Raw genomic sequence first — 27,958 nt, 5'->3', positions numbered from 1 at the left:
GATGTTTTAGAAGGTAGGTTTATTTGAGTGTTTTAGTTACTTTTTTAATAAAATAAAATTTGCAGCAGGATCTTCATCACGTCGACATGGTTCATCCACAGCAAATTCAGACCCACTTTGTGATATCGAGTTACATCCTGAAAAGAGTTCTTCTGAACGTCAACCTCTAGTCAAAAGTGGTGTTAATCGAGTTAATTTACAAGATCCAAAATTCTGGCCAAGAAATTGTGTAGATGAAGTGCTAAAAGAATTCAACACACAGGATCTTAATTCTTTAGACTTCACATCTTCACTTGAATCTTCAAAAAAAAATCTGCATTAAATCACTATTCTATAAAGCTTTAAAGAATGGTGAAAAAATTCGGCGTGACTGGTTAGTTTATTCCAAAAGCACAGGCTCTTTATTTTGCATATATTTCAAGCGAAAATTGCACTTTTTCATTTTTTACTGGATTTGACGACTGGAAAAAGGCTAAAGAAAAATGTGACAGTCCTAAAAGGTCAGTCGTTCATTTAGAACATCTTAAAAAATTTTATTTCAAGAAATTCATTGAGTATGAGAAAGATCGATGATTCTCTGCGGCAACAGATTGAACATGAGACCACATATTGGCGAAACATATTACAAAGAGTCGTTAGTGTCATAAAATTCTTAGCTAGTAGGGGACTACCTTTTAAAGGAACCGACGAAAAATTTGGTTCTACTAGCAATGGCAACTACCTTGGATTACTAGAGTTGTTGGTGGAATATGATCCTCTTTTAAAAGAACATATTGAAAAATATGCTTCAAAAGGTTGTGGTTCAGTATCTTATTTATCAAAAATGATTTGTTTTGAATTTTTGCAAGTGCTTTTGGACCACATATTAGAAGAAATTGTAAAACAAATTAATTGTGGCAAATATTATTCAATCAGTGTTGACTCTACGCCTGATATAACACGTACAGATCAACTGACATTCATTATTAGGTATTTCTCGGACACCGGAACACCTGTCGAGAGGTTCATACAGTTTTTAGACAACACTGGCCACAAAGTCGACGATATGGAAGCCAGCATTGTAAAAATTTTGTCCAACCTGAATATAAATATCGATGACTGCAGGGGACAATCGTATGACAATGCGAATAACATGTCTGGCGTTTATATCGGTCTCCAAGCCCGAATAAAATCTAGGAATAGTTTGGCAAAATACGTACCATGTGCAGCCCATTCCCTAAATTTGATTGTGGAACATGCAGCAAAATTCACTATGGAAAGTACTTGTTTTTTTTAGTTGCTGAAGAAATTTATGTTTTTTTCTCATCTTCTACTTACAGATGGAAACGACTCACTGATCTATTGAAAATTTTTGGCCATACAACATTTGTTCCAAAAAGAGTTAATGTGACTCGATGATCAGGACGATTTAATGCATTAAAAGCTCTTAATTTATGCTATCAAGATATACAGCAAACACTGTTAGAGTTATCCTCTAACGACGACGAGAATATGCCAGTTCGCTGTCAAGCAAACAGTTTACACGAAAAGATGGCTACGTTAGAATTTGGTATTTATGTTGCCTTTTATTTCGAATTACTGGAAAGAACTTACCTAGCGAGTAAATCTTTACAAAGCGCAAATATGGACTTACATACATGTTCGTCTTTGTATACCTCATTACAACATTTTTACGAGTCTCTTCGTGATAAATGTAATTTATTTGAAAAAAAAAGGGCAGCTCTTATCACAACAAACGGAATACAGCAAATGAATTAGAAGTTGCAAAAGAAAATTACAGTTTGACGAAGCACATACAGAAGAGATCGTTACACCGCAAAATAAGATTAGAACCCAAGTGCTGTATAAAATAATTGATTATTTGGCAAATAATCTGAAATCTAGAGAAAAAGCTTATGAAGATATTGCCATCACTTTCTCATTTTTATTTTCTCTACCTCTTTCAGAGGATAACGTGATTTCAGACAAAGCGTCGGTATTAGTGAATATTTATTCGAATGACTTGGATACATCTCTAGCAAGTGAGTGTATTCAATTAAAACATTTTATAATGTCACTACTAGGCCAAGTTGAGTATAAAAATCCAACAATTCACAGTGCTACTTTTGTGATGGAGCTTTTGTATAAAAATAATATAATTGCAACATTTCCAGACGTAGAAATAGCACTTAGAATCTTCTTATCGTTGATGGTTACTAACGCAACTGGAGAAAGATCATTTTCCACTTTAAAACGGGTCAAAAATTATTTGAGAAATACGATGACGGAAGAAACATTAAATTCGTTCGCTGTTTTAAATATTAATAATGATTTGCTTACAAAATTAGATTTTAATAAAATCATCGACCTGTTTGCAAGTAGGAAGTCCAGGAAAATTTATTTGTAAATAATTATGTTAATTTACTTTATATGTTTTGAGTTTGTGTCTTTGTGGCGTTTTTGTATATTTGTAATAAATTAGCTAATAATATTAAAATAGTTTTAATGAATTGTTAACCTAAGACGCATCTATACCTACTGGAGAGTGGCGGTATAGTATGACTTAGCCCCCGGCGGTCCATGAACTAAATCCGGCACTGATAGTACGTCCACTTTATCTTTTCCCATGCATGAGATTATTCACGAATTACTTTTTATGTTAGGTCTCTTTTTCACTCACAGAAACTAGTATTGCATAATTAAGCTGCTTGTCCATAGAAATCACAATGAGTTAAATAAGGATCAACAATATGGTATGTCTTTGATACCTTGTTTACTGTAAATTTTGACGTTTATAACTTTCATTGTCAGTGACATTAGCTCATTTGTCGTGTTTATTGATTTATTTGAATTTTTTTTTGGTTTTTCAAATTACTTGTAGTCTCTGAGTATATCGTTTAAATTATATATTTTCAAGCATAATTATTGTTAGAACGACTAACTGTTGCTGTCTTCATTTGATTACTTCCGGTAGGTATTTATTTTTAAGCTAATGAGAAAAGTAATATTTTCTAATCTACAAATTATCATTATACTACATGAGTCTGCCTATAGTTCCGTCGAACGGAAACTTAAAGTTTAAGCTGTTTAATGTTGAGTCCATCGATCTCCTCAATAGTGAAAAAGAACAAACACTTTCTACAAATATTATTAAGATTACTTTTTAATATACTTTTCATCATATTTTTATTAATCCTATTACCGATGAATACTAATCCAAATGCACAAAAAATATAATAAATAATATATTTACTAAATTTACCTTTATAAAATACATCCACCGGAATAATAGCCATTTCGTAATTATTACATTGACAGTAGTAGGTATCAATGATAATTTCAATGATTTAATAATCGACGTACGTTTCATTTAATATTTTGATTTAACTTGTTTGAAAATGAATCATGACTCACGGGAAACTATGGAGTGGACGTACTATAGCTATGTTAATAAATATTGAAAAAGTTGTCCAATATGTTTAATACACAGTCGTATACGATTGATAAAGAAGTACCGAATGCCCTATAGCATTTCTAGGTCCAATACTATCAAAGACATTTTATATATGAATTTTCATATTATCCTGTGTTAGGGTCTTGTCGCCACATATATTCTTGATATCCCCAAAAAATAGTCTGTACCACTGTATCCGATCCAACTGTCGCTTTAGTTATTATTTAGCTTACGTCTAACATTAATTATAGTCCATTTCCATCATATTGATAGCACATTATGTATGCAAATCCCTAAACTGTTGATACGGGTGACTCAATGAAAAATAGATATTTGTCAACAAGTTTACAGAAGTATATAGGAAAACAATTTTAAATTGAGTATGACCACCAGGTATAAAGGTTAAAGCAGAATAGAATACAATAGTTTTGAGGGTTCCTAATCCCTAAATAAAGTTGCCAGTGTCGGAGTGATGGAGATTAATAGGTACTAATGAATTTACAAGAAATGTAAGATGTTTATTTTATTGGTTATATATAAAATAATTTGTGGCCGTAACAGGGGCCGATTTGTAAAAAAAATGAATATTATTTTAATCAAATTCCATTTCAGATTCACTGCTTTCTTCAGAATCTAAGGAATCTTCAACTCCTATTACCGGTTCCAGCATTGCATCAGTGATATTATCCAAATTCCATATTTTATTTTCTTCCTTGTGAGCATGACTAACAGCATGTTTCCAATTTTCTGGAGTTACTTTTGATAAGGAATGTTCTAATAATTGTTGTAAGTCCTCTAATTTAAAAGTTTTGTTGTTGCGTCCGACTTCACCCTTTACTTGAGACTATATAATTTCTATCGGATTCAGATCACAGTGGTATGGGGTAAACGTAAAATAATTACATCACGGTTTAATGCCATTTCATCAATTATATATTTTTTATAAGCTGCTTTATGTTGCCTTACAATAGGTAATAATTCCTTTTTTGCCGAATTCTCCTTGTGCTAAATTGCGTGTTTATCCAACCATTCGATTATCTCTCCTTTTTTCCATGCCATTGTTGGCAAATTTTCTGCTAGTCTTGAATGGTAACTAGCATTATCCATGACTATGACAGAATTTTTTGGAATTAAATCCAACATTTGCCCAAAATATTTTTCAAAAACGTCAGCATTCATTTCCTCGTGGTAATCTTTGGTTGATTTTGAGGCAAAACTTAATAATCCACCATTGACAAAACCGTATTCGTTTCCAATATGGGTTATTATAAGTCTGCGTCCTTTTCCAACGGGAATATTGTTTATTCCAGTAGATACACCTTCGATGAATGCCTGAAGGGAACTTTTCACATTTGTATCAACCCATAGATATGGTACAGTATGACCTTCATTTAGCCAAGTCTCGTCCAAATAAAAAAATGTTTTCCCTTCTTCTCGGTACTTTTTAATAGTTCTTAGATAATCTCGTCTCCAACATACAATGTAATATTTTTCAATTAAAACGGATTTTCTTCTATTCTTTTGCCAACGAAATCCCATCTCTCTCAATAGTCCCCATAATTTCTTGTTGCTTATGATTGGTAACTCTTCGTTTTCTCTAATTAATGTTTGGATTTTGTCCAATGTTGGAAATTCTTTGTTAAAAAAAAATGAGTGGACGCTGCGTCTTATCATGTTTTTATGTATTTCTTCAATTTCCAAGGGTTTACTCCCTCCACTCTTCTTGGGAGATCAAACAGTTCCTCCTTTTCTTTCTTTTAGGAATCTATAAATTGTTGCTTCTCCGACCCCTGTCATATTTGAACACATGTTAACGATTTCACGAACATTACTTAAAGGGTGTTGATGTACAAGTGCATCGTGTACATTTAATATTATATTTTTCTCTCTTAGACTGAAGGCACCTTTAAAACTACACTTAACCGGGATAAAACCTGTTGTCTACGTCATTTTTAAATGCAAATAACAAAATATCGACACCAAAAACGTAGGTAGGTAAGACATGAACAATGTACATCTACAAACTAAATGGAAGATGCAAACAATTTCTAATTTATATTATTCTCATAAGCTGTAATGTGGAATAAAAACTACTTAAACTATTATTAGTGAAGCCTTATCAGTAATTCCACGTAATCGTTCAAAGAAGGTATTCTTTTTGTGTCAGGCGATAACTTGTATAGAACACAATAATCACCTTTAAATTACTGTTTACATTAATTTATTTCGTGAAACATTGAATTCTCTCGTTAAGCACCGTGTATAATTAACAATAATCGTGTGGCATATATACCGACGTTTTTTACGCACAAAAAAGGTATAGTGAGATTAGTGGACACTTATTTTACAGAAGATTTTTTAAAAGATAATGAATTGTTGACGGCATCTTAAAATATTAATTTTTTAAATTTATTTCAAAACAAGTATAGGGTGACGCCTATGGTTTTTTGACCTGTTGAGGATTTGCATACATAATGTGCTATCAATATGATGGAAAAGGACTATATACGATCTGGATTTGATCCGTCATGTTAAAACCACATGTTTTATATAATTGCCAAGTGAATATCCTCTAACAAGCCAGGTAACTCGTCTGTTAAAAACCAATGATACTCATTGCCAGTAGCCGTTTGAAAAAATAAGTTCCAGTAACATATGATCCAACAATGCCTCTACAAATATTCAATGATCACCTGCTCTCGGACGTAACTCGAAATAAGTGAAGGTTTTGCTCGGAGTAATAATGATAATTATATATGTTGATGAACCTATTGCGATAAAACCTCTATTCGTTAGAAATACAATATTTTCCAAAAAAATTAATAAAAATAAAAAATGTCAACTTAATATCTAAATGTCTTCCGCCCACATACAAAATTCATTTTTATTTGAAAATCATTTTCATTTAATTGCTGGTGCACCTGAATTTTCAATGGGTGAAAAATTCTTTACTTTGTTCTTTGTGGTTGCATTTAACTCTGTATGATTGCTCAATTGGCGCGTATTTATATGTGGATTCTCTATTAAATGTACCATAACTCGTCTGTTTTTAGTACTAATCATTTTAAATATTGCACATTGCCTGAAGGAACGAAGCGATTTAAAAGTTTTACGAAGGCCTTTTTTGTAGGATATCTTCTGCGCGGATATCTCTGATTAAACATGTTTAAAGCTAGTAACCAGTTCAGTGGAAAAATTCATATTTAAAATATAAAATACAACTTTTACCAGCTTTTGTGACACTAGAAGTAGATACTATTTATTTTAATAAATATTTTGACATATACATATTTAACTTAGGATAAATTTAGTAAAACAAAATGATCATGAATTCATTTATTTGCTCAAAATTAGTAAAGTAGATTATAAAATTGGTTATTAATTTATTTAATAATTAATTTATGGATATTGATTATATTTATTAGTATGAAAATATTATTTTGTAACATCATGAGATTTGTGAGTGCTGAATTCCACTAATTTTTACTAGCATATTTTACGCATACGTTTTTTTAATCTTTAGGATATTTCGTTTTGTGTTTATAAAATAAGATTACATTTGTATAATTTTTGTTTGTTATATTTCAGTAGGTACACAAAATGTATTAATAAAAAACCTGCAAAAACATAAAGTCTCTAGTTGATCTCTAAATATCTACAAAACTAAACATGCTAGGCATGTAAAACATTATACCAAAATAAAGGTTGTGGTGTTTTCAATAGTAATACGACTAGTGATTCAATTTTCGCGATAAGTCTGTCGATTTACTTCTAAACGAAACTGAGTTGCTTGAAAACACCACGACCGTAGGACGAGTGGTGTTTTCTTTAAGAAACTCAGTTGAGTTTAGAAATAAAAGACAGACTTATAAGCTAAATTAAATCACGAGTGGTATTTTATTAGACTATTTCATGAACAAAATGATAGGTCAAAAATTCAGTAGAATGAGAGGAAGGAATTTAATAATAATACATTTGATCTAGGTAACCCAAATCTACCCATTTTTTGAATAATTTACAATTAGTCATAATCATGAAATATTCATTATAACTATAAATAATTTGTTATAATTATTTTTAATGCTAGTCTTTCGTTGTTATTTTCTGCATCTAATTTGTAGTTGCGATCCACACAGAACATCACAAATTGTCTCCATATATAAGATTTAGATTTTCTTGTGTTACTCGGTATATTTTCTTCAATGTTTTGGTTTATAACTTCGTTTGAAGTACCACCGAGAGACAGTTCTTGCAATATCGAACACGATACTGGTACGTTTCGAGTGAGGGGATTAGGCAGATTGAGACCCCGAACTCGAACCGAACCGTATCCCTCTTGATAATGGCTCCAAAATGGGTGCCGAAACGTCGAGTTTTAAATTCTCAACGCGGTTCTTCCCGAGAACTCAGTAATTTTCATATATATATATATATATATATATATATATATATATATATATATATATATATATATATATATATATATATATATATATATATATATATACACTCGCGATCATAAAATCCGGGTCACCTTGAAAATTTCCAGTTTGTGGAATATTTTTGCCTCTGGTGCAGTAATAATCTTGTTTTTTAGGCTAACGTATTTTTTATTTGTCATCATTATTAATGTTTGTTTTGAAAAAAAAAACGGTTTTTTATTGTTTTTATTGAAAAAGCAAAAAACAAACCAAATTGTTGATAAAACAGGCATAAGAAAAAAATGGAAAATACAGAACGTTATAAAATGTCAGTGAAATTTCAATGACTAATATCGTGTATTGCCTCCACTTGCTCTAATCACCTCTTGCAGACGACGGGGCATACTCTCAATTTTTCTCTGGATTACATGTTGTGGTATGTTATTCCACTCTCTCACTAACAGATCCTTAAGCTCATGTTCGTTGTTAGGAGAAGATGTTAGGGGTTGAATACGTTTTTTCAAATCGTCCCAGATATATTCGATAGGATTCAGGTCCGGAGACCTAGCTGGCCACGGTAACTTCGTAATTCCAACCTCGTCCAAGTATTGCATACTGATCGTGGCAACGTGCGTTCGAGCGTTGTTCTGCATAAAAACCGTGTGTTTTCTCCAAGCTTTGTCATGGTATGCATAACTTGTTCTTCCAGAATCTCCGTAATGTCACTTTGTGCAGTTAAGGACCCATTTTCGATGAAGGGTAATTCTGTGCGAAAGTCGGAAGATACACCTCCCCAAGCCATGTTTGGGGTAGGGTGAGGTAGCCATGCAACTTCCTTTGTAGCTCTGCTGATTTTGTATACAGGTAATACCATTTGATAGCATATTCCATTCTGGTACTTTAAAAGAAATCGGTTTTTAGTAGTAATATCCCTAGGACATTGATAACAGACGAGATAATTTCATGACAATCGAAAGCTCGTTCCTTGGTAACAGCACGAAGCCGAAGGCTGAGAATACGAAGCCGAAGGCTGAGTGTTGTTACCAAGCAACGAGCTTGAAAAATTTGTCATGAAATTATGAGGCATTCATCAATTTCCGAGGGATATTCGGCGGATAATTTTTCGAAAAAAAAAAAATCATAACTCAACATAACGAAACATTTATTTATTAAAAGTACAATCTTTTAGTATCAACGCCAATTCTTCTAAGCTTCTAGTTCATTCAACTCATATTCTCGTCCGTAGCAAAATCCATGAATATTCCCCAAATATATTTGTGACTGTAGGTTGTATTTCTGGGAATTTTTTCTTTGATTAGCGCATTTATACTTTGAACATTCTCATTGCCAAAACGTGATATTTTGAAATTTATTTGGATGAAGTTGTCAAACTCGATCGTGTTGTCATAGGGATTGAAAATTGCACTGAATGCAATTATCAGTCTAATGTTGACATGATTGGGTGAAATTGTTCCACATGACACAAAATGACGAAATTTTAATGGTTGTTAGAACAGTCGAAAAATTATCATTGTAACGAACTGGACGAAGAGTGGCATATTTTCTATACAGGGTGTCCAGAAACTCTCCTCATAAACGAAGACCGGAGATTCCTCAGATAATTTTAAGATAATTTAACCCAATTCTTCAAGTCCGAAAATTCTTCCTGAGGGAGCTAGAGCTCTTAGAAGTTTGCGTCTTATAATTAGTTTTTTTTAAATATCTCCAGAACGCTTCCATTAAGAAAACGAAAACTAGTATGATTATTTATCCTTCAGTTGAATCGATTCCATCAGATGCGAATTTCTAGTACGGGTCATAGGCGTCCGTTTTGGGTAGGTCAACCGTTATTTTAACGAATAGCTTTTTTGTATTTAACTTCTAAGCATTCGTGATACTAGATTAATAAATTTTCGTCTAACAATTATTTAACGTTATCTCGCGTTAAAGCACTTGATTTTTTAGGCCTATAGCCTTCACCTTGTTTTTGTCAAAAAAGCGCGTAGTTTAAAATATCTGCTAATATCAATATTCTGCCTGATATTCATTAAGGCTCGAATCATTGAATATATTTTATAACCGGATAACATATATGACGGCATAACATTTTATATTGTTTTTATCACACCATTGCATAAAATGACTATACGAAGCTTCGTAAACCGCAGTAGACTTGGTAGGAAACAATCCTTCCGTTACTGTCTTTGCAGTACACAAAATATCTGGAGGAATACGCGATGCCGTAGTACTAATAGCCGACAGCTGGAAAGAACTGAAGACGATGATCGATGAGCTTCATACGGAATCCATAAAAAAAAGGACTGAAAATGAATCTGAGTAAAACTAAGCTAATGTCGAATAAAGATGATCAACCGACGATAACCATCCAAGGAACAAAAGTGGAACATGTAGAAGAATACATATATCTGGGTCAGAATATCAAGGTAAACAAAGAAAACCAAACTACCGAAATAAGCAGACGAGTAAGAATGGGATGGGCCGCATTTGGAAAACTCTCATACATACTGAAAGACAAAAAGATACCCCAAAACCTTCGAACCAAAGTGTTCGATTCTTGTATCCTTCCCGTTCTCACTTACGGAGCTCAAACCTGGACATTCACAAAAAAGAACATGGACAAGATTCGAAAAACTCAGCGAGCCATGGAACGACAGATGCTTGGTATCTCACTAATAGATCGGCAAACGAACGAAGCAATCCGGAACAAAACAAAAATAAAGGACGCCGCGAAACAAGCAGCTAAATTAAAATGGAAATGGGCTGGACACAACGAACGTCTCGAAGATGGTAGATGGAACAAAGAAGTCGGAAACTGGCGACCGTACGATGCGAAGATACCAAGAGGAAGACCTCAAATGCTTGGAGCGACGATATCAAAAGAGTCGCAGGACCAATGTGGAAACGCCTAGCACACAACAGGGATGAATGGCGAGAAATGGGAGAGGCCTTTATGCGACAATTCGGATAGAAAAAGGGCTATAAAAAAAATACGCTATGCCGTGAGATCCTCGGAATCAGACTAATACTCGTACTTTTGGGCGAAAATAAGCACAAACGTTCACAAAACTTAACGAATAGTGTAAAAATTAGAGATTTTTCGTATTTGTCAAAGTAACAATCAATAGATCAATAGTAACCATAGTAACATAAAAATTATTTACGACGTTTGAAAAAAAATATTGTCTTTTATTTGGAGTAAAAATGATTTTTTATGCCTCGGCTTAATGTCAAATGTACAGCCTCGCCAAAAAAGTATCTTTTTTACTCCTAATAAAACAATATACTATTATTATAACAAAAAATACAACTTATTTCTTGTAACTTAAAATGCGTAAAATGTAAATATGTTGGGCTTACTATGCGTTTCTGATCCTCCTGACCTTTTATGAGCGTGCATCACTCCGCATCTCATGCTCTAATTTCTTGCCGCAACCCATAAACGCCAACTTTATGACCTTTATACATAAATAACAATTGTATGAACACTAGTATATCCAAAAGTGATAAAAGTGTATTAATAATTCATTTTATTGCAGAAAATTCTCGACCGTTGTACTAAGTGGGCATTTAATGCCTTTACATTGGAAACAGTTGCCGGTGGAAAATCGCTGCCAGTTTTATGTGTTCATTTATTTCATTGGTATGGATTATTAGACTACTTTCATCTAGAAGTCGTACGAGTTTGGAAACTCTTTAGTAAGTATTAATTTTAGGCGAAAAATATGCGTTTTAGTCCAAAACAGTATAATGTTAGTTACGAACAATATAGTTAGAACATTTACAAATAAAACGTACTGCATTTTGGTAAAATTTATAGTACATAATACCCTAACAACTATATATTAATACAATTTAAAATATACAGGGTGGTACAGCCAAGTGGAATAAATTCGATAATTAATAAATGGGGTCGTGTTCAAAAATACGCTCAAAGAAGTCGATTGATATTTTTAGTTGAGCATATTTTGCAATAAAAACTTTTTATACCGGGTGTATTATATAATAGTGGTCAATACTAACTTTCCTATTTCAAATACAATGCCCTGTGTATTATTCAATTTTTGCCTTTTCCAGAATATTCTAGATATATTTCGTGTACAATGTCCTATACCTACCTTTAACTGTTTTGGAAATATTAAGTGGTTGTTTTCCAGCTATTGTTTTTTCATTTTCTTTGATGGTCCAGGCTGCGGTTCAGGATCTAATTTAGTATCGAATGAATCGGTAAATGTTTGCGAAAGAACGGAAGTTAGAATTCTCGTCATTGTGGGTAATTCATCTTCGAATTTTTCGATTAATTTTAATATTTTCATAATGTCACTGCAGGTTTCACCAGAAAAATTGAGGCACACTGTTTGAGGCATACTTTCACAGTTTCCGTTGCATCTACAGAAAATTAATTTCAGATGTTGGGGGTGTGCTGGAGTTTTGAAAGTTTTGATTGGTATCCAAATTTCTTCCTGCTTTTTCCAGCCCCAATCTTCAGGATCGCAATGTTTCCTGGTAATAAACTCTAACACTGTGCAAACGAGATGGATCTTGTGTTGGCGGAAGCGATGATAAGTTAAATGTAATTTTGGTCACCATCGTGGCGAATTGTTTGTATCTCATGCTGTTAGAGATTCATCTTTATTTCCACCATATAACGAGAAAAAACGATTGCCAACGACAGTGGACAAAGATGGATTGGCTTTCTCACTGAGAAATAATGCTGTTTGGCTAGCTAACTCAAGATGTTACTGTAAATTTGATGAATTTAAGTTTGCCGATCTCGAAAGCTACTAATAATGTGCCGCTTGAAAATGCATGTTTCGCAAAAGTTCTTGGCAATGACGTCTCCATATATAAAACTTAAAGGGTAGTATAATTGATGCGACTTGCACGCTTTTGTGGGTTTAAAAAAATTGGACAATTTGCACACACAACATCAGACTGCTCCCTTCCTAATACCGTAAGCAAGACAAGAATGTCAATGTCCTCTGCTAAGACAGTTACAAAATCATAGGCCTGGAATGCAGCAAGAACAGAACGGATGATGACTGTATTTGCATCAGATTCAGAATGGTCGACATTAAAACCCACTTCTGATAGAGCAGTTTTGAGAAGGAAAGTAATTTAATATTTATTTTTTTTTTTTATTTTACAATTTTTTTTGCAATCATCGATTTACAAAGTTTATTTATTTATTTTAACAATTTTCTGTACATTCGAAAGTACATAAAATCCTGTTAGTTAATGTCCTTTAATAGATTTTAATAAAATTAAAAATGAGGAATCCAAAAATTGAATAAAGAATAGGGTGTTGTATTTGAAATAAGAAAGTTGATATTGACCACTGTTACATGACACACCCTGTATAAAATGTTTTTATTGCAAAATATGCGCAAATAAAAATAACAATGTCTAAGCGTTTTTTTAAACACGCTCCCATTGATTAATTATCGAATTTATTCCATTTGGCTGTTTCACCCTATATAACAAATTCGCTATTATTGTTTACTAAATAAGATACTAATGCTAAATAAGAAATATTTTAAATGATAAACAATCACAAAATGTAATTAATATTTTCATTATGTCATAATTATTAGAGACTGGACATACATGTACTAAAATTTTCCAAAATATACTCATATACAGGGTGGTCCGTAAGTAGTTGTATAAAAAGAAACAGTAGATTCTACACTTTAATTACTATTTCAGCTAACTTGCTTTAATAAAATGTTAATATTAAGAAAGATACAAGGAGTTAAAGTAGAGATTTAAAATTTCAGTTTTCGCTATAACTTTCATGTTTGTGAACAGTTGGTATAGAAATTTATAACTTGGTACTTTTAAGTATAAGGAATTATAATTTGATACATACTTTGATGTAGATGATGAGGGCGCCACATATGCTGTTGCGTTCTGCACAATGAAATGATAGCACCAACCGCTATCAAAAAAGACGTCTTCAAGGACATACAGGAACCACAAAATATTGATAATGGACCAGCCTCCACTTCTACTGCTTGAAACGACTGTCTCTCTCACAAGGCCGAAGTAAAAGTGTCGAAAGGTACTCAAACACACGTCTGTGTCGTTTGGGAGATAAAACTTGTCTGCCTCATTTGGCATAATGGAACTCGTCTCTTATCTCAAATACACGTTTGTGATATTTCGCAGATGTCTCGTCTTGTAATGTTTAGTTTTAAAAACTGCTGTGTTTTTTGTACACGTAATCTTGTTTGAATATACGGGAAGAATCAAAAAGTATGTTAATATATTACAAATATTTAGACACAGTTGCGAAACTGCAACAGGTGCCACATATGTGGCATAAATTTGCGCCTAACTCTGTTGCTCCTTAAGTTAGCGCTGTTTTTGTTAAAAAATATTAAAAATTATTTCTACAAAAAAAAAAACATATACTTGTTAATAACTTCAAAACTAAACAGTTTTCTAAGATAATCGCATTTTACAAATCAGCTGCATAATAATTCTTAGTTATATTTGTGAATTACTGGGTGGTCCGTAAGTAATTGTACAAAAAGAAACAGTGGATTCTATACTTTAAAATATTACGATTTCAGCCAACTTTCTTTAATAAGATGTTGATATTAAGAAATGAACAGGATGTTAAAGTTGATATTTAAAGTTTCAGTTTTTGCTATATGGAATGTAAATATTTTTGTATAAAAATTTAAAACGGGGTACTTTTAAGTATGTGGAATTATACATATTTTGATGTAGCTGATAGAGGAGCCACATAATTATGCTACATATAGGGTATTTTGTGCTTAATTTTTTTGCTCTTCAAGTTAGCGCTTCAAATTGAATCAAAAATATAAAAGATACATTATCTAAACAAAAAAAAAGGTAGACTTATTAATAACTTCAAAACTCAACAGTTTTCGAGATAATCGAATTTTTACAAATCAGCTGCATAATAATTCTTAGTGATAATATTTGTGCGTTAAAGCACTGAATACCTGTGAATAAGCATAATTAATAGTTTATTCCTATAAAAACATATCAAAGTTGGTTATGGAACATCAAGAAATGCTTATCTAATCCTAATGTAGTAGGCTAATGCCACGAATGCTATTGACTACTATCTTGTTTATTTTGGTTTATTAATGAAAACCAGAAAATGCCGAGGCATCATATTTTTTCTAATATCCATGTGACAGATATGATTGCTATTTATTGTCAGCAATATTTTAACGAACGTGCAACGAAAAGGGAATATTTAAGAAGATACCCAAACAGGCTGCAACCTAACCTTCAAACATATATTTCAGAATTTAGATAAAAGTTATTCATTAAACAAACATGACAACTTAAGCCGACCAAAACTCATTACGCATGATCAAGAAGATTAGGTGATGATTCGCGTTGACGATAATTCTTAAGTAAGTGCACGACGTTTCTCTTCAGCGATAGGAATCAGCAAAACTTCAGTTTTGAAAATCCTAAACACCGTGAGCATTTTCAAGCTTACCATTTTAAACCTGTACAAAATCTATTACTAACAGATTTACCTTTAAGATACAGCTTTGCAAATGATATTTGAAACAAGCAAAAGACCAGTCCTTCATCGGTAGAATATTATTTATGGACGAAGGTACATTTACACGCCGTGGTATTTTAATTTAAGGAACAATTATTTCTGGGACAGTGAAAATCTGGGGGACACGAAAAAGACATTTCCAACATGAATTTAAAATAAATGTATGGTGTGTAATCATTGGTAATCAATTTTTAGGGCCATGCGAGTTACCTCGTAATTTGAATGTTGAGAATTATTTATATTTTTTACAGAATTATTTTATTGAATTGTTGGAAGAATTGCCATTAAACTTAAGGCAAAGTATGTGGTCCATGCAAGATAGTGCACCACCACATTATACGAGGGCAGGGAGAACGTACTTAAATACCAACTTTCCTGAGCTCTTGATTGGCCGTAGTAGTCATTGTTCTTGGCCACCACGTAACCCAGAATTTAATCCGCTCGATTTTGGTATATGGAGCGCAATGAAACAACGTGTTTACAAGAATCCCATAAATACTCGCAATCAACTTTGGGAAGAAATAAATATTGCAGCAGTTTCTTCTGAACCAATGGTGAGCATATCGAACACATACGTTGACAAAAAGTTTACCGTTATTCAGTTTAACTATTTATTAATTTGGTTTTTAAATAAAATATATTTTATTATGACTTTAATTTAATATAAAACGTAAAATGTTTTGATGTTAAATCCAATACACTTTATTAAAATTATCCTACTGTAAGTAAAACATTAGCGTGTACTATTTTTTCTGTAATATTTCGGAAACTTTTATTTTTAATAAAAGATATTTTGTACCAAAATTCAGAAGTATTGTGTTTTGTCTATTTTTCCTTCATTCTCTGCAGTAATTGCGTTAAATTAGAGTTATTAAATTAGAGTTATGCAGCTGATGTTTAAAATGCAATTATCTCTAAAACTTTTAAGTTTTGAAGTTATTAACAGCTTTGTCTTTTTTTGTTGTTGTTAAAATAATGTAACTTCAAAAAAATCAATCTCCCAAAAAAATAATATTTTTTGACACAATTAGCAACTTAAAAAGCAAAAAAGTTATGGCCAAATTTATACCACATATGTAGCATATATGGCACCCTCTATCAGCTACATCAACGTATGCGTCAAATTATAATTTTTCATACTCAAATGTCCCCAGTTATAAACTTTTATATATAAATGTCCACAAACATAACAGTTATGGAGAAAAATAATATTTTAAGTTGCAACTTTAACACCCTGTATCATTCTTAATATCAACATTTTATTAAAGCAAGTTGGCTTAAATCGTAATATTTTAAAGTGTAGAATCTACTGTTTCATTTTGTACAATAATTTAAGAACCATACTATATATGCAAACATTTTTGCAAATATATACATAACTTTTATTAAGATATGCAATCTTTTTTTTACCACATGAATTATATAAATGACAAACCAACCAAAAATTGATGTCAGTCAATAGTTGTATTAAAAAACAATTTCAAATAACATTTCATTACGTTAATTCTATTTACATAAACGTTTACAAATAAATATTTTGTACATACTCGTAAAATTAGTGATAAGAACATGCATAACGGCTACTATTGTAGCTTACAATAAGATGTTTTTCCAGATTATTTACCAAAAAATTATATGTTCTATCAGATATTTAGAAAATGACATTTCTCAAATGTTCTCAAAATGTGCCGATGTTATTGTTGCATACTTCAGGTTAATAATTAATTCAGGATCTAAATTAACAATGACACTGAAATTACCGTTTAAAATGTTTGCCACAAAGAGTTTTCAAAAAACTATTTTCAAACACATTAGTCTTTAAACCTTGAACAATACATAATTGGTTAAAAGCTTACCACATAAGTACAGAAAATAATGAGGATATCAAAAAAACAATTATTGAGAACACGACAGGATTAGAAAAAACAAGAAAATCTTCTCAGAGACAACACTTGCAAGATTTTTTTAAATCGCTTGCAAAAGTTGAATCTCATTATTGCAGAAGTTCATCCTCAAAACAGTATCTTGAACCAATTTGGAAATCTAAATCAGAACTGTACAGATTGTATAATAAAACATGGTGTTCTAAATTTAATGAATCTCCAATGTCAATAGCTTACTTTTGTCATATGTTTGAAGATTTGAATCTTAGTCTGTTTAAACACGAAAAAGACGAGTGCGACGTCTGCATTTCATTTAAAAGTAAAATCATTACCGAAGAAGAGTATCACCAACACATACAAAAGAAAGATGAAGCGAGGCATGAGAAGGAATTGGATAAGCAATCTAATAATAGCGTCTTTACGATGGACTTGCAGTCGGTGCTTCTATGCCATAAATCAAATTCTGGTTCACTTTACTTTAAAACCAAACTTATTGTGCATAATTTCACCGTGTATGATTTGAAGACGAAAGCTGGTTACTGTAACATCTGGCAGGAAGGCGAGGGAATATTAAGTGCATAATCATTTGCTTCTATAATTAGCACTTTATTATAATAAACCACCTTGCACAAACAGAAAATAATGGTGAAGATGACAATAACTGCTTAATTTTTTTGAGCGACTGATGTGGCTGCCAAAATAGGAATGCAACTATTGCAAATGCCTTACTTAATTTAGTTATGCTTAGGAAAATTACAATAATGCAGAAGTACCTCGAACGAGGTCATACTCAAATAGAATACGATTCTATGCATTTCGTTATTGAGCGCAAGTTACGAAATAGAAACATAAATGTACCGGCAGATTATGTTGAGGTTTGTAGAACAGCTAAACTACATCCCAAGAATTATAACGTAGAGTACCTTACACATAGCTTTTTCAAAAATTCTGATCAGGTACATTTTGTCAATTCAATTAGACCTGGGCGCAATGCTGGAGACCCAACGGTTAATGATGTCCGGGCTTATAGGTACAATTCAAACGGAACCATAGATTTCAAACTGCTACATGTTGCCGACTGGGAAGCTCTTCCATCAAGATATAACAAAGTTAAAGCTACTGAACTGAAAGAACTTTCTTGTCTATATACTCCATTAAAAATCAAAAGTTTAAAAAATATTTTACCCAAAGACTCCCACCATTTTTACGATCAGTTGCCGCATGAATAATACGAAAATAAATATTAAGTACACTATATTTTAATTTGTTCAAAAAATATTTTTTAAGTAGAAAAATTATCAATAAAATGTAATAATTGTTTAAACGATGTATTTTTATTAAGTCACACAAGTCCTAAGAAAAATAAGAATAAGTCCATTTATATAATTATTATTATTAACTGATATCATGTTTTAGACAAAAATATACTAATATCTAACCTGTAGTAGATTTATCATCGATATTTAGAACAGAAACTTACAGTATTTTTTAATTTAATTAATTTAATGTATCTACTGTAAAGTTTTGCTTTTGTGACTTATGTGATTTGCTAATTAGGCCGACGAAATAAAACCGCTTACGAATTTGTAAATGCTTATTCAGACTTTAATGGAACTTTTTTTTAAAATCTCTTGATACTTTTTTACGACTCTTCGTCAAAATCCATTATTAATTCTTTCACTGAAATCAAATGATTAGAATAAAAAAATTCAGCATTAAGCCATGTACCCCATCGTGTAATTACCTCTTGAACTATGAATCTGCATTCATGTCCTCATGGTAATCACCGGTTTTTTTTATAAAAAAAAATAAACCACTATGTGTTAGAAAGCCGCAGTCACTTCCAATATGGGTCACTATTAGTCGCTGTCCTGTAGAATCCTTGAGATAGACCTTCAACAAAAGCTTGTCGACTACTTTGCAGTAGTGTCAGTCCACACATTTTTAACAGTAAGTCGTGCATTGGCCCAAGTTTTGTCTAAATAATAAATACTTTTATTTTGTTCACGTCACTCCTAACCTTTTTGCGCAGATAGTTGCGACGCCATGTAATGATTTCAGGTTTCTCTATCATTGCTGAATCCTTGTTGTACTTAGCATAAGTAAATTCCAATTTATGTAAATTGTTTACGCACTCCTGTATGTTTATGTAAAGATTCACGACTGATTTGGGGAAATACTTCATTAGTTACAAGTTACAAGATTAGTTGCTTCAATAATTACAGAAAAGATTTTGTCTAGAGTAGGAATTTCTTTATTAAAATAAACCTCGTAGATGTGTCTGTGGAACCTGAACTTCACCCGAGCGTTTTTTTTTTGACTGACAATCCTGTGAACAGTGGATGACGATACTCCTGTCATCTATTCACAAAGACTTATAGCCTCCGTCTGAGGCAATGTTTTTCTCAAATACTCATACACATTCGATACAATTTTTTTAATTTTAAGTCGTAACTGTTTGCGAGGACTGTTCACATTTATAATCTCCGTGCTAGTACTAGTTTCTTCTATTTTTGTATAATTAAACAATATACAACAAAAACAATATATCGTTAAACACAAAAGCAATGTACTTATAACTCTGGGAAAACTTAGTATATACTGACCATATACGCATCCTCTCTCCGCTACTGACGCGCTTCGTGTTAACATTTATGTCGATAGCTAAACGATACTGACTCATTTCTTTTTTTATTGGCTAGGGCTAGACTGCGTACTGAGTACAGAGAGTCAGTAGCGAATTGAGATTTCTTACATTACAAGAATTAATAGACAGAAAAGTTAACATCTGTCCTGTTCGATCAAGGAAATATCAAGGAATACAGGACATGGAAACAACATACAAATAGAATGGATGAAAATCGAACTAAGCAACTAATTGATTAAAAACCGAAAGGAAGAAGTGTAGGATGATTCTCGAAAAGGATAACCAAACTTGGATGCCGAAATAGTCCACCAATTTTAAAACCTTTTAATGAAGAATAAAATGAAGATGTCGTCGATATTATCATCTAGTATCATTATGTCGTCTACATGCATGAGATTGTTGAATATTTGGTCATGATTGATGTATTGTCTGTTGAATCGTGTAAGGCTTCTTTAAATTATTTCTCCGAATATATTTGAACAGTATAGATCAGCCATACTCACTACGCGGCCCGTGAGATGCATGCGGCCCTCGGAGCGATTTTTCGCGCCCCTCAGACTGCTAAGCAGTAAAACAAAATTTGCGAGTTATAATATAATTATGTTTCTATTCATGTATTCAATCAGATTACAGTAGTGTAGAGTGGCTCCATGCATTGTACCGCATTTCGCATTAGTCAACTTTACCCCCACCACAGTGGCACTGGCCGGCCAGTAAAGATGTTTCAAAACCTTGTTTTATAATACCAACAGCAATAACAACAGCAAATGTAGCTTATCTATCTATTTTTAGATATGAAGCTAGGAATTTGAAAAATGAGTTAATTGATCTTCAGAATGATACAGAGCTCAAAAGTATTTTTGAAGAAAAAAGAAGGAAAAAGCTCACTAAGTTTTGAGAAACAGTTGAAAATGACAAATTTCCTAATTTAATTGACTATGCTCAGAAAATTTTGTGTATTTTTGCATCTACATTATGTCCGTGAATCTATATTCAGTAAGCTGAAGTTCATAAAAAACAAGTACAGATCTAGGCTAACTAGTGAGAACGTTGAAAATAGCATTCAAACTCCCTGTATACAAAATTAACTAAATGCAATACATACGCTCCATATAATATACAGTCTTTGTTAGCCATAGGTTCTGTAACAATATATAATTTAATTATAGAATTTTTGTCAGACACATGCATAGCTTTATAAATCTGGTACTCGTTCATGAAAATTTTCATGAGCGTGTATAGGATTAGACTTGTACCCTTTGTTTATCCTATATGTAACAATACCTTATCCGTGGTCCAGTATTGTTTGTCTGTTAAAATAAATGTCTTGACGGACCCCTAGACGAGAAGCGAGTGTCCTTGTATTTCCCTTCGACGTGTTCTTCTATTAATTATTCGTCTATTTCGTTTTAGGGATATCGCTGTGCATTTGTCTGAGAGAAATAATCTGTACTTATCTGTCTATACTTTTTTAGGAATATATTATATCCTTTCGAGACTGGCTGAATGACGAAAGTCAATGCCACAAAAAAAAAAAAAAAAAAAAAAAAAAAAAAAAAAAAAAAAAAAAAAAACGTTGAAAATATTTTGAGAATTTCAGTTTCTTCCCAACCTGTTAACATAGATGCCATTCTAGAGAGCTTTAGAAGATTTCGCCTGTCGACTTCAAAGAATTAACAAATTCAGGACTTGACATTTCTGGGGTGAAGTAAAAGACATTTTCCTACTTTTTACATGCAAAACAGTCCATATAATTTTTAATTATATTGTTTTTACGTTAACTTGTAATAAACTTATGTTATAGTCATATAGTTTTAAAGTTATTTCATACCACCACTTGTACTTGCGGCCCTGAGGAATATTTTATTCAAACTATTAGGCTCTGAAAGAAATCCTAGTGAGGATCCCTGGTATATAATAGTTTACAATGCCGCTGCTTGACTTTACTAGTTACTGTAAGTTCATTAGAAAGCTCCTGATCTATGCGTAAGTTCTATTTCTGATCTTATTCATATAAGTAAGTTCAGAGGTCAAATATATTTGTTTTATACTTAAAATTTTGAAGTATCTTAATGACTCTCTGGTGTTGCATGTAGATATTTATAACAAACTTTTTGTTACAACTTTTTTTAAATACCATTATTGATAATATCTTAAAATATCTTAGAATCGTGATAAACTTTAGACAGTAATGTATGATAAATCTTATACATATGCATAATTATATAACCTATCTGCCTAGCAATGTCAAATCTGGACAGATTTCACTTAAGTTAATATTAGATATTAGAAAAATATGTATATTAATAACGACAGAATATTATATGATTGTCTGAACGAACTATTTCGACGAAAACATCATAAAATTATGTAAAATTTGTGTAGTTGGCAGTCACCTAAAGTAAATCAGGCATGTATTATAAAAATAAGATATTAATTTATTTTGAAGGTCATTACTCATACAATTTGGAAATATTTATTGGTATAATATATTACTTTTTCTCTTCTATTTTATTTCTAATAATCAAATGTTTTTTTATCAGTAGTTTAAGATACATTTATTTTTCATTAATTTTTTAGCTAGTACTTCCACTTTATTTTTCTTTTCTTAATCGATCTAGTCTAGTTTTCTTAATCAATTCTGATTTTATCTCTTATTATTTCATTTATTATCGAGCCATTTTGAATTTGCGAACCATTTTATGTATTTCAGTTTTATATCCTGTATTTCTCAGCATTCGCAGAGTACTAAATTTTTGGCCTACATACTTTATTTAACCCTACACTGCGCAGTGTAGCACATAGGTATGACACGTCTCGATTTCAAAGCAGGTATTTTTAATTTAAATAAGTTTAAAGCTACCCTGCTCAGTATGTACCTGCTACAATATTATCTATAATGATAATAAGATCGGAGTTAGTCTAAAGCTTTTTTCAATGTAATAACGTAATAACGGACCATATTGTTCGCATTGGCATTTACACGATTAGCACGTGCGGAAGCTTGTACAAATAATTTAGCTTTGTGTGTTATATTTACCAGTTATTGTTTTGCAATTGAATCTATTGTGTATAAGGTAGGTATGTTTTCTTTCAACTTATTATTTTAAAAACAAAAATACTAGTCAGATTTCCGCTGAGAACCGAATTGAAATAGGTTTTTACATATCTGACACATTGCGCATGAAGTAACTATTTGAAATATTTGTGGTTTATTTCTGAATTGCATGAGCTTGAACAAAATATACCTTTTTTGCAGGTTTATTGCAATGTCTTACCGCTTCAGACCTCTAACTCAAAAAGAAATTAAGGAAGCAATCCTCAATTTGACGGATAGTGAGGACGAGTTCGATGATGAACTCGATGAACTAGAGAATGATGATGATGACCTAGATGTATCACATATGTCAGTAAAACTAGAAGATGGAGTTGTAATACAACCAGAAGATTCAACCAGCAGTGTGTATTCAGATGGTGAAATTAATTTCGTGAATAATACTGACGGTACTCCATCTGTCTGTGTGTCACTGCCAGATACTAAAAAGAAAGCACAGGAATTGAAAGAAAAGCATTCAAAAATAATACGGGGTATGAAAAATTCAATTCCGAACGAAAACTCTTCGTTTTCCAATTCCAAAAATCCAAAATTCCTGAAAATATTCTTAACCTCTCAACACCTTATAGCTTCTTTACGTATTTATTTTATGAGAGTCTTGTTGAAAAAATCACCAAGGAATCTAATTTGTATTCGACACAAATTAATCCTAGTAAACCTACGATGCTTATTACCTACTAGTGATATAAAACAATATTTTGGCATCTGTTACTGGTCCACTGCTGTAGGATTTCCCATATAAAAGAAGTTATGCTTGTCAAAGAAGCTTGTCCATAAATAGGGATACAAATTGTATGTTCTCTGTGGAATGGATCGTTTCCGTCTAATTTTGAAATTTAAGTATTAATACCGGTTCAAAAAACGATAAAAAATTTCTAGAGATAAATGAACCCGACTTGGGATCAACATTGTTTTCAGACTATGTCGAATAATACATTGTAATCAAAACTACAGAGTATTTTACCTATTCATAAGCTACCTTCTGACCAGCAACAAAAAATAACCCAGAGGATATTTTCATGAATTTGGTCGTTATAATGTAAAGATGCTGACAAAAAAAAGTGGTATTTCCGGTTATTTTATCGCCTCTGGGACATGACTATTGTCAACAGTTGGCTACTCTATAGAAGATGTTCTATACTTCAAAATAAGAAATGTTTAACTTACCTGAATACTAGCCTGAATTTCGAACTAAGATATCCCAATGTTTATGCAATGCTAACAGAAATAATTTTTCACTGAAACGGGGAAGACCTTTTGATCAAAGCAACCGAAAATTGTCAACTTTATACCTCCAAAAGACATCAGGACTGACTCCATTGGTCACTTGCTAACATAAATTAAGTCAGACAGAGGTGAAAATAACTAACCTGTAAGTCAGTCCCCTTCATAAAATGGTCAAGATGTGGAGTACATCTTTGTTTAAACAAAAATAATAACTGCTTTTACAATTTCGCGAGAACTGAGTTTTTCTCTTTGATTCCCAATGTAACATATCTGTAATAACAACATTTTTGTATATAATAAACTCTTTTTCAAAAAAAATTCTTTATGTCTTTCTTGTTCTGTAGACACTATTATATTGTCCAGTTTTTTTTGAAAACAAAATAAAAAATGCGTAGGGTAAGGTTAACCAGATTATATTTCGTAGATTCAACGCCGGTGTATATGTAGTTGAGTGTGCATCCAGGTTCTCCATTGCAGGTCCAATCTAAATGGTGACTCTGAATCCAGGGGGAATAATTCCGGAGATTGGATGCTAACTTACATCTTAATTGCGCTGATATTCGTTTTCCATTGTTTTATATCGTACTAAGGCATAGATTTTAAAACAGTAAATGAAGACCAGTATTGGACATCATGCATACAAAATATCCTGGCTGCGGAAGTTGTGAAAGTGGTATAGCTGTTGTACAAGTTAACTTTTTACAAGAGCAGATAATATAGTTATCCCAGCCTTTATCGTATCCAATTTCCGATTGCGGTACACAAGAATAGGAAAAAAAAGTTTTTCGTAAATCTTCTTTAATTAAGTCGAATTTATCCTGGTAGTTCTTCAAAGTGGTACCGTTTCTTTCAGTAAAAGTTTGTCTAAATTTCTTCACATTGGACAAAATTTTTTTAACTCCCATGAAAAGCTCTTTTGGAGATGAAAACCTAGCTGCTTGGTACAATAAGGTTAAAGGGATCAGGTTCATATAGCCAGTGGTTTTGGCTATCGACTTGAGATATTTTGGGTTTCCATCCTACTTACTCCCTGCAAGTTTTCGGAGAAAGTAATCGTGTCGTAACTGTTTGATTTGTGTTCTTGCAGTAATATTTATATGTTAGCCAGCAGCCTAGCATGACACTAAGATACGTCTAGTTTTACATGCGCCAGATAAGTTTTGAGATGGACACCCATCATTTGCAGAATTTTTATATGTGCTGGCATACAAATATTCAGGACATATATACCCCCAATAGTCTCTATATGTTCATGTTTTCTTCAAATTTTACGTAATTCAGATTTTTATTGGGAGTAGATATTTCTTTCCACTGTTTCAGTTTCCATGTTTTTTCGTCTTTTTTCGCACTTTGATCCAGGTTACTTTAAAATTTCATTTGATTTATTTTTTTTATGTTTTCCTAAATTATTTCCTGTAGTCTGGGATTCGTTGCTTTAAATTTTTTTACAAGTAATGGGGAACATGTTTTACCTTACCTAATAATTTAAATAAATAACACGCCTTTTCAAAATATATATTTATATAAAAAGTATAAATAACATTTAAATAATAAGACATCCCACTTAATTTTCAACAAACAATTTACATCAATACCTGTATTTCTATCCTGGTTGTTAATATTACTCTTCCTCTCGAGAACTTTCCCGTTACTCGTTAAATAGTTGCAATAAAGCCAATAAATCACCTGTCTCCAGCTAACCATAATGAAGTTTTTCATTATGTTTTCTCAAACATTTAAAAATAATCCTTATATCGGCATGTAAGTAAGATTTGTTTAATTGTTTCATTGAATTATTTATTTAATTATAGTGATTTAATAGTTTGAACACTAAAAACTTGCACACATATCATATTGGCATGATTGCTATATATTGTGTAGCAGAAAGCACCCTAATACGGGTTATTGTAATTTCAGCGTTTAGTTTGCCATGTAGCGTTGACCTGAGGATGCATAGAAAATTATAGTGTGCGAAACTGTTCATCTATGGTGGAAGAAATTGATTGTGAAAAGTCTTATTGTTCTTTTTCTTTACATAAATTTCCCCATATTTTGTTTGTCCTTTTTATTTCTATGTATATAATTTATGTATGCGCTTTTTTTAGCTCTTTCGTAAGTTCCTGACCTCTAGTGTTAACTGATCTGATATTCCACGTTCCTATTCTTAATATTTGTTCCTTTTTCCTCTTGTTGTACGCTTGTTAATGTTAATCCTAACAAAAGTACCTTAGTATATTGTTTTTATTTATGTCTATTTTATTACGGGCATGGTTCAACGACAGACTGATACTGACCTTACCAACGATAATGCCAACAAATGTCACAATAATGGATAGAATAGCTACACTTTCCTTCTATCCACATATGAGCAAACCTTTATTTGACCAGAAAAAAGTGAATGTAAAATACATTATCAGTTAAAACCGTATTTTTGCTTGTCTTCAACAGTGCTTCAACTATTTGGAGAATTTGCTATTAACTTTCTCATCACTGCGGAAGCTTTCCACTCTAATCCAAAAAATAGATACAAATTCTAGAAAGAGATAACGACATTGTTTTATTGACCATAGGAATTAAGATTTGCAATCCCATCTCTAGAGTATATTTATTATATGCTCTAAAACTAATTTTTTTTGTTTTAGTTTTAGCCTTAATAGCAATACAAATAAATAAGTAATTTTATTGTCACTGAAAATTGTACAAATTTTTTGGACAAAGTTTTTAACAATAAGACAAGAATGAAAAAAAAAATTAGAATAAGAATCGTTTGTAATTTTAAATAAAAAAAAACAATAAAATTCTTCCGAACTTAAGCATAAAAAATACTGCCTAATTAAGAACCTACAAACTTCGTAAAATGTACCTAACAAAAAATAAAAATTAGGACCGCAGATTAATGAATTAAGTGCTCAAATATTTCACTTCCTTATGCTAAACAATAACCAAATCTGTTATACAGATTTCTCCTCATATTTTGAAGTAGGGCTGGTGTAATGTTTGCAGAGAAATGAAGTATTTTTACCCTTAATTCGACTAGGTTTGTGGCCGTTTCAAACTGATGCCTATAAATGTTTGCTTTGAAAAAGTCCAAAAAAAGAAATCGTTAGGCGCTAAGTCACAGGATCTAGCGGGCCATTTAATTGTACCACGTGTGCTTCAGTGCAGTTCTGATCAGTCGATCATAAAACGTTTGATTGAGTAAGTCAATAGTTGCTCTAGAGTTGTGAACCGAACACCCACCCTGTTGGAAATAAACCTCCTGAAAATTAACGGGAAGGCGTCGAACTGCCAGAATGATCTTATTGTGTAAAAGTTGTAAATATTTGGGCCCGTTTAAATTTCCATTGATAAAAAATGGACCTACAATATGGTCGCCTAACATCCCAGTCCAAACATTTAACTTTTGCCGATGCTGCGTTCGCACTGCAACACTGAGGTACTTATTTTTCCGAGAATAATACCTTGCAACGGATGGATTGTGTTTTTTATGTAATAAAAATGAAGATTCGTCAGAAAATAAAATATTTTTTAATAAGTGTACATTTTCATTCTGTTTATCTAACATAATTTTACAAAACTCCATGCGCCCAAAGTTATCTTCCGGAAACAGTTCTTGTGTTGGTTGTATCTTAAAACAGTGATACCCACTCCTTTTGAGA

At 32.1% G+C, this 27,958-nt stretch overlaps 1 protein-coding gene across 2 annotated transcripts in view; it reads left to right on the top strand.

Moving 5' to 3' along the window:
• Positions 1 to 27,958, top strand: part of LOC140447633 (uncharacterized) — a 453,196-nt gene that overhangs the window by 293,707 nt on the left and 131,531 nt on the right. Inside the window, exons 1-2 of one of the 2 annotated variants that reach the window (XM_072540393.1) lie at positions 2,838 to 2,949; positions 11,412 to 11,571. Coding sequence is in view for 1 of the 2 variants with exons in the window: in XM_072540392.1 (XP_072396493.1) it covers positions 11,412 to 11,571 (160 nt within the window). In the remaining variant the exon portion in view is untranslated. Of the gene's footprint in view, positions 1 to 2,837; positions 2,950 to 11,411; positions 11,572 to 27,958 lie in introns of those variants that run through there. The other variant, XM_072540392.1, reaches the window with a different exon arrangement.

Source organism: Diabrotica undecimpunctata, chromosome 8, assembly GCF_040954645.1.
Source record: "Diabrotica undecimpunctata isolate CICGRU chromosome 8, icDiaUnde3, whole genome shotgun sequence".
NCBI classification, from domain to species: Eukaryota; Metazoa; Arthropoda; class Insecta; order Coleoptera; family Chrysomelidae; genus Diabrotica; species Diabrotica undecimpunctata.
Note: the sequence above shows the minus strand (reverse complement) of the source record. Positions and strands in the feature narration are given on the sequence as shown.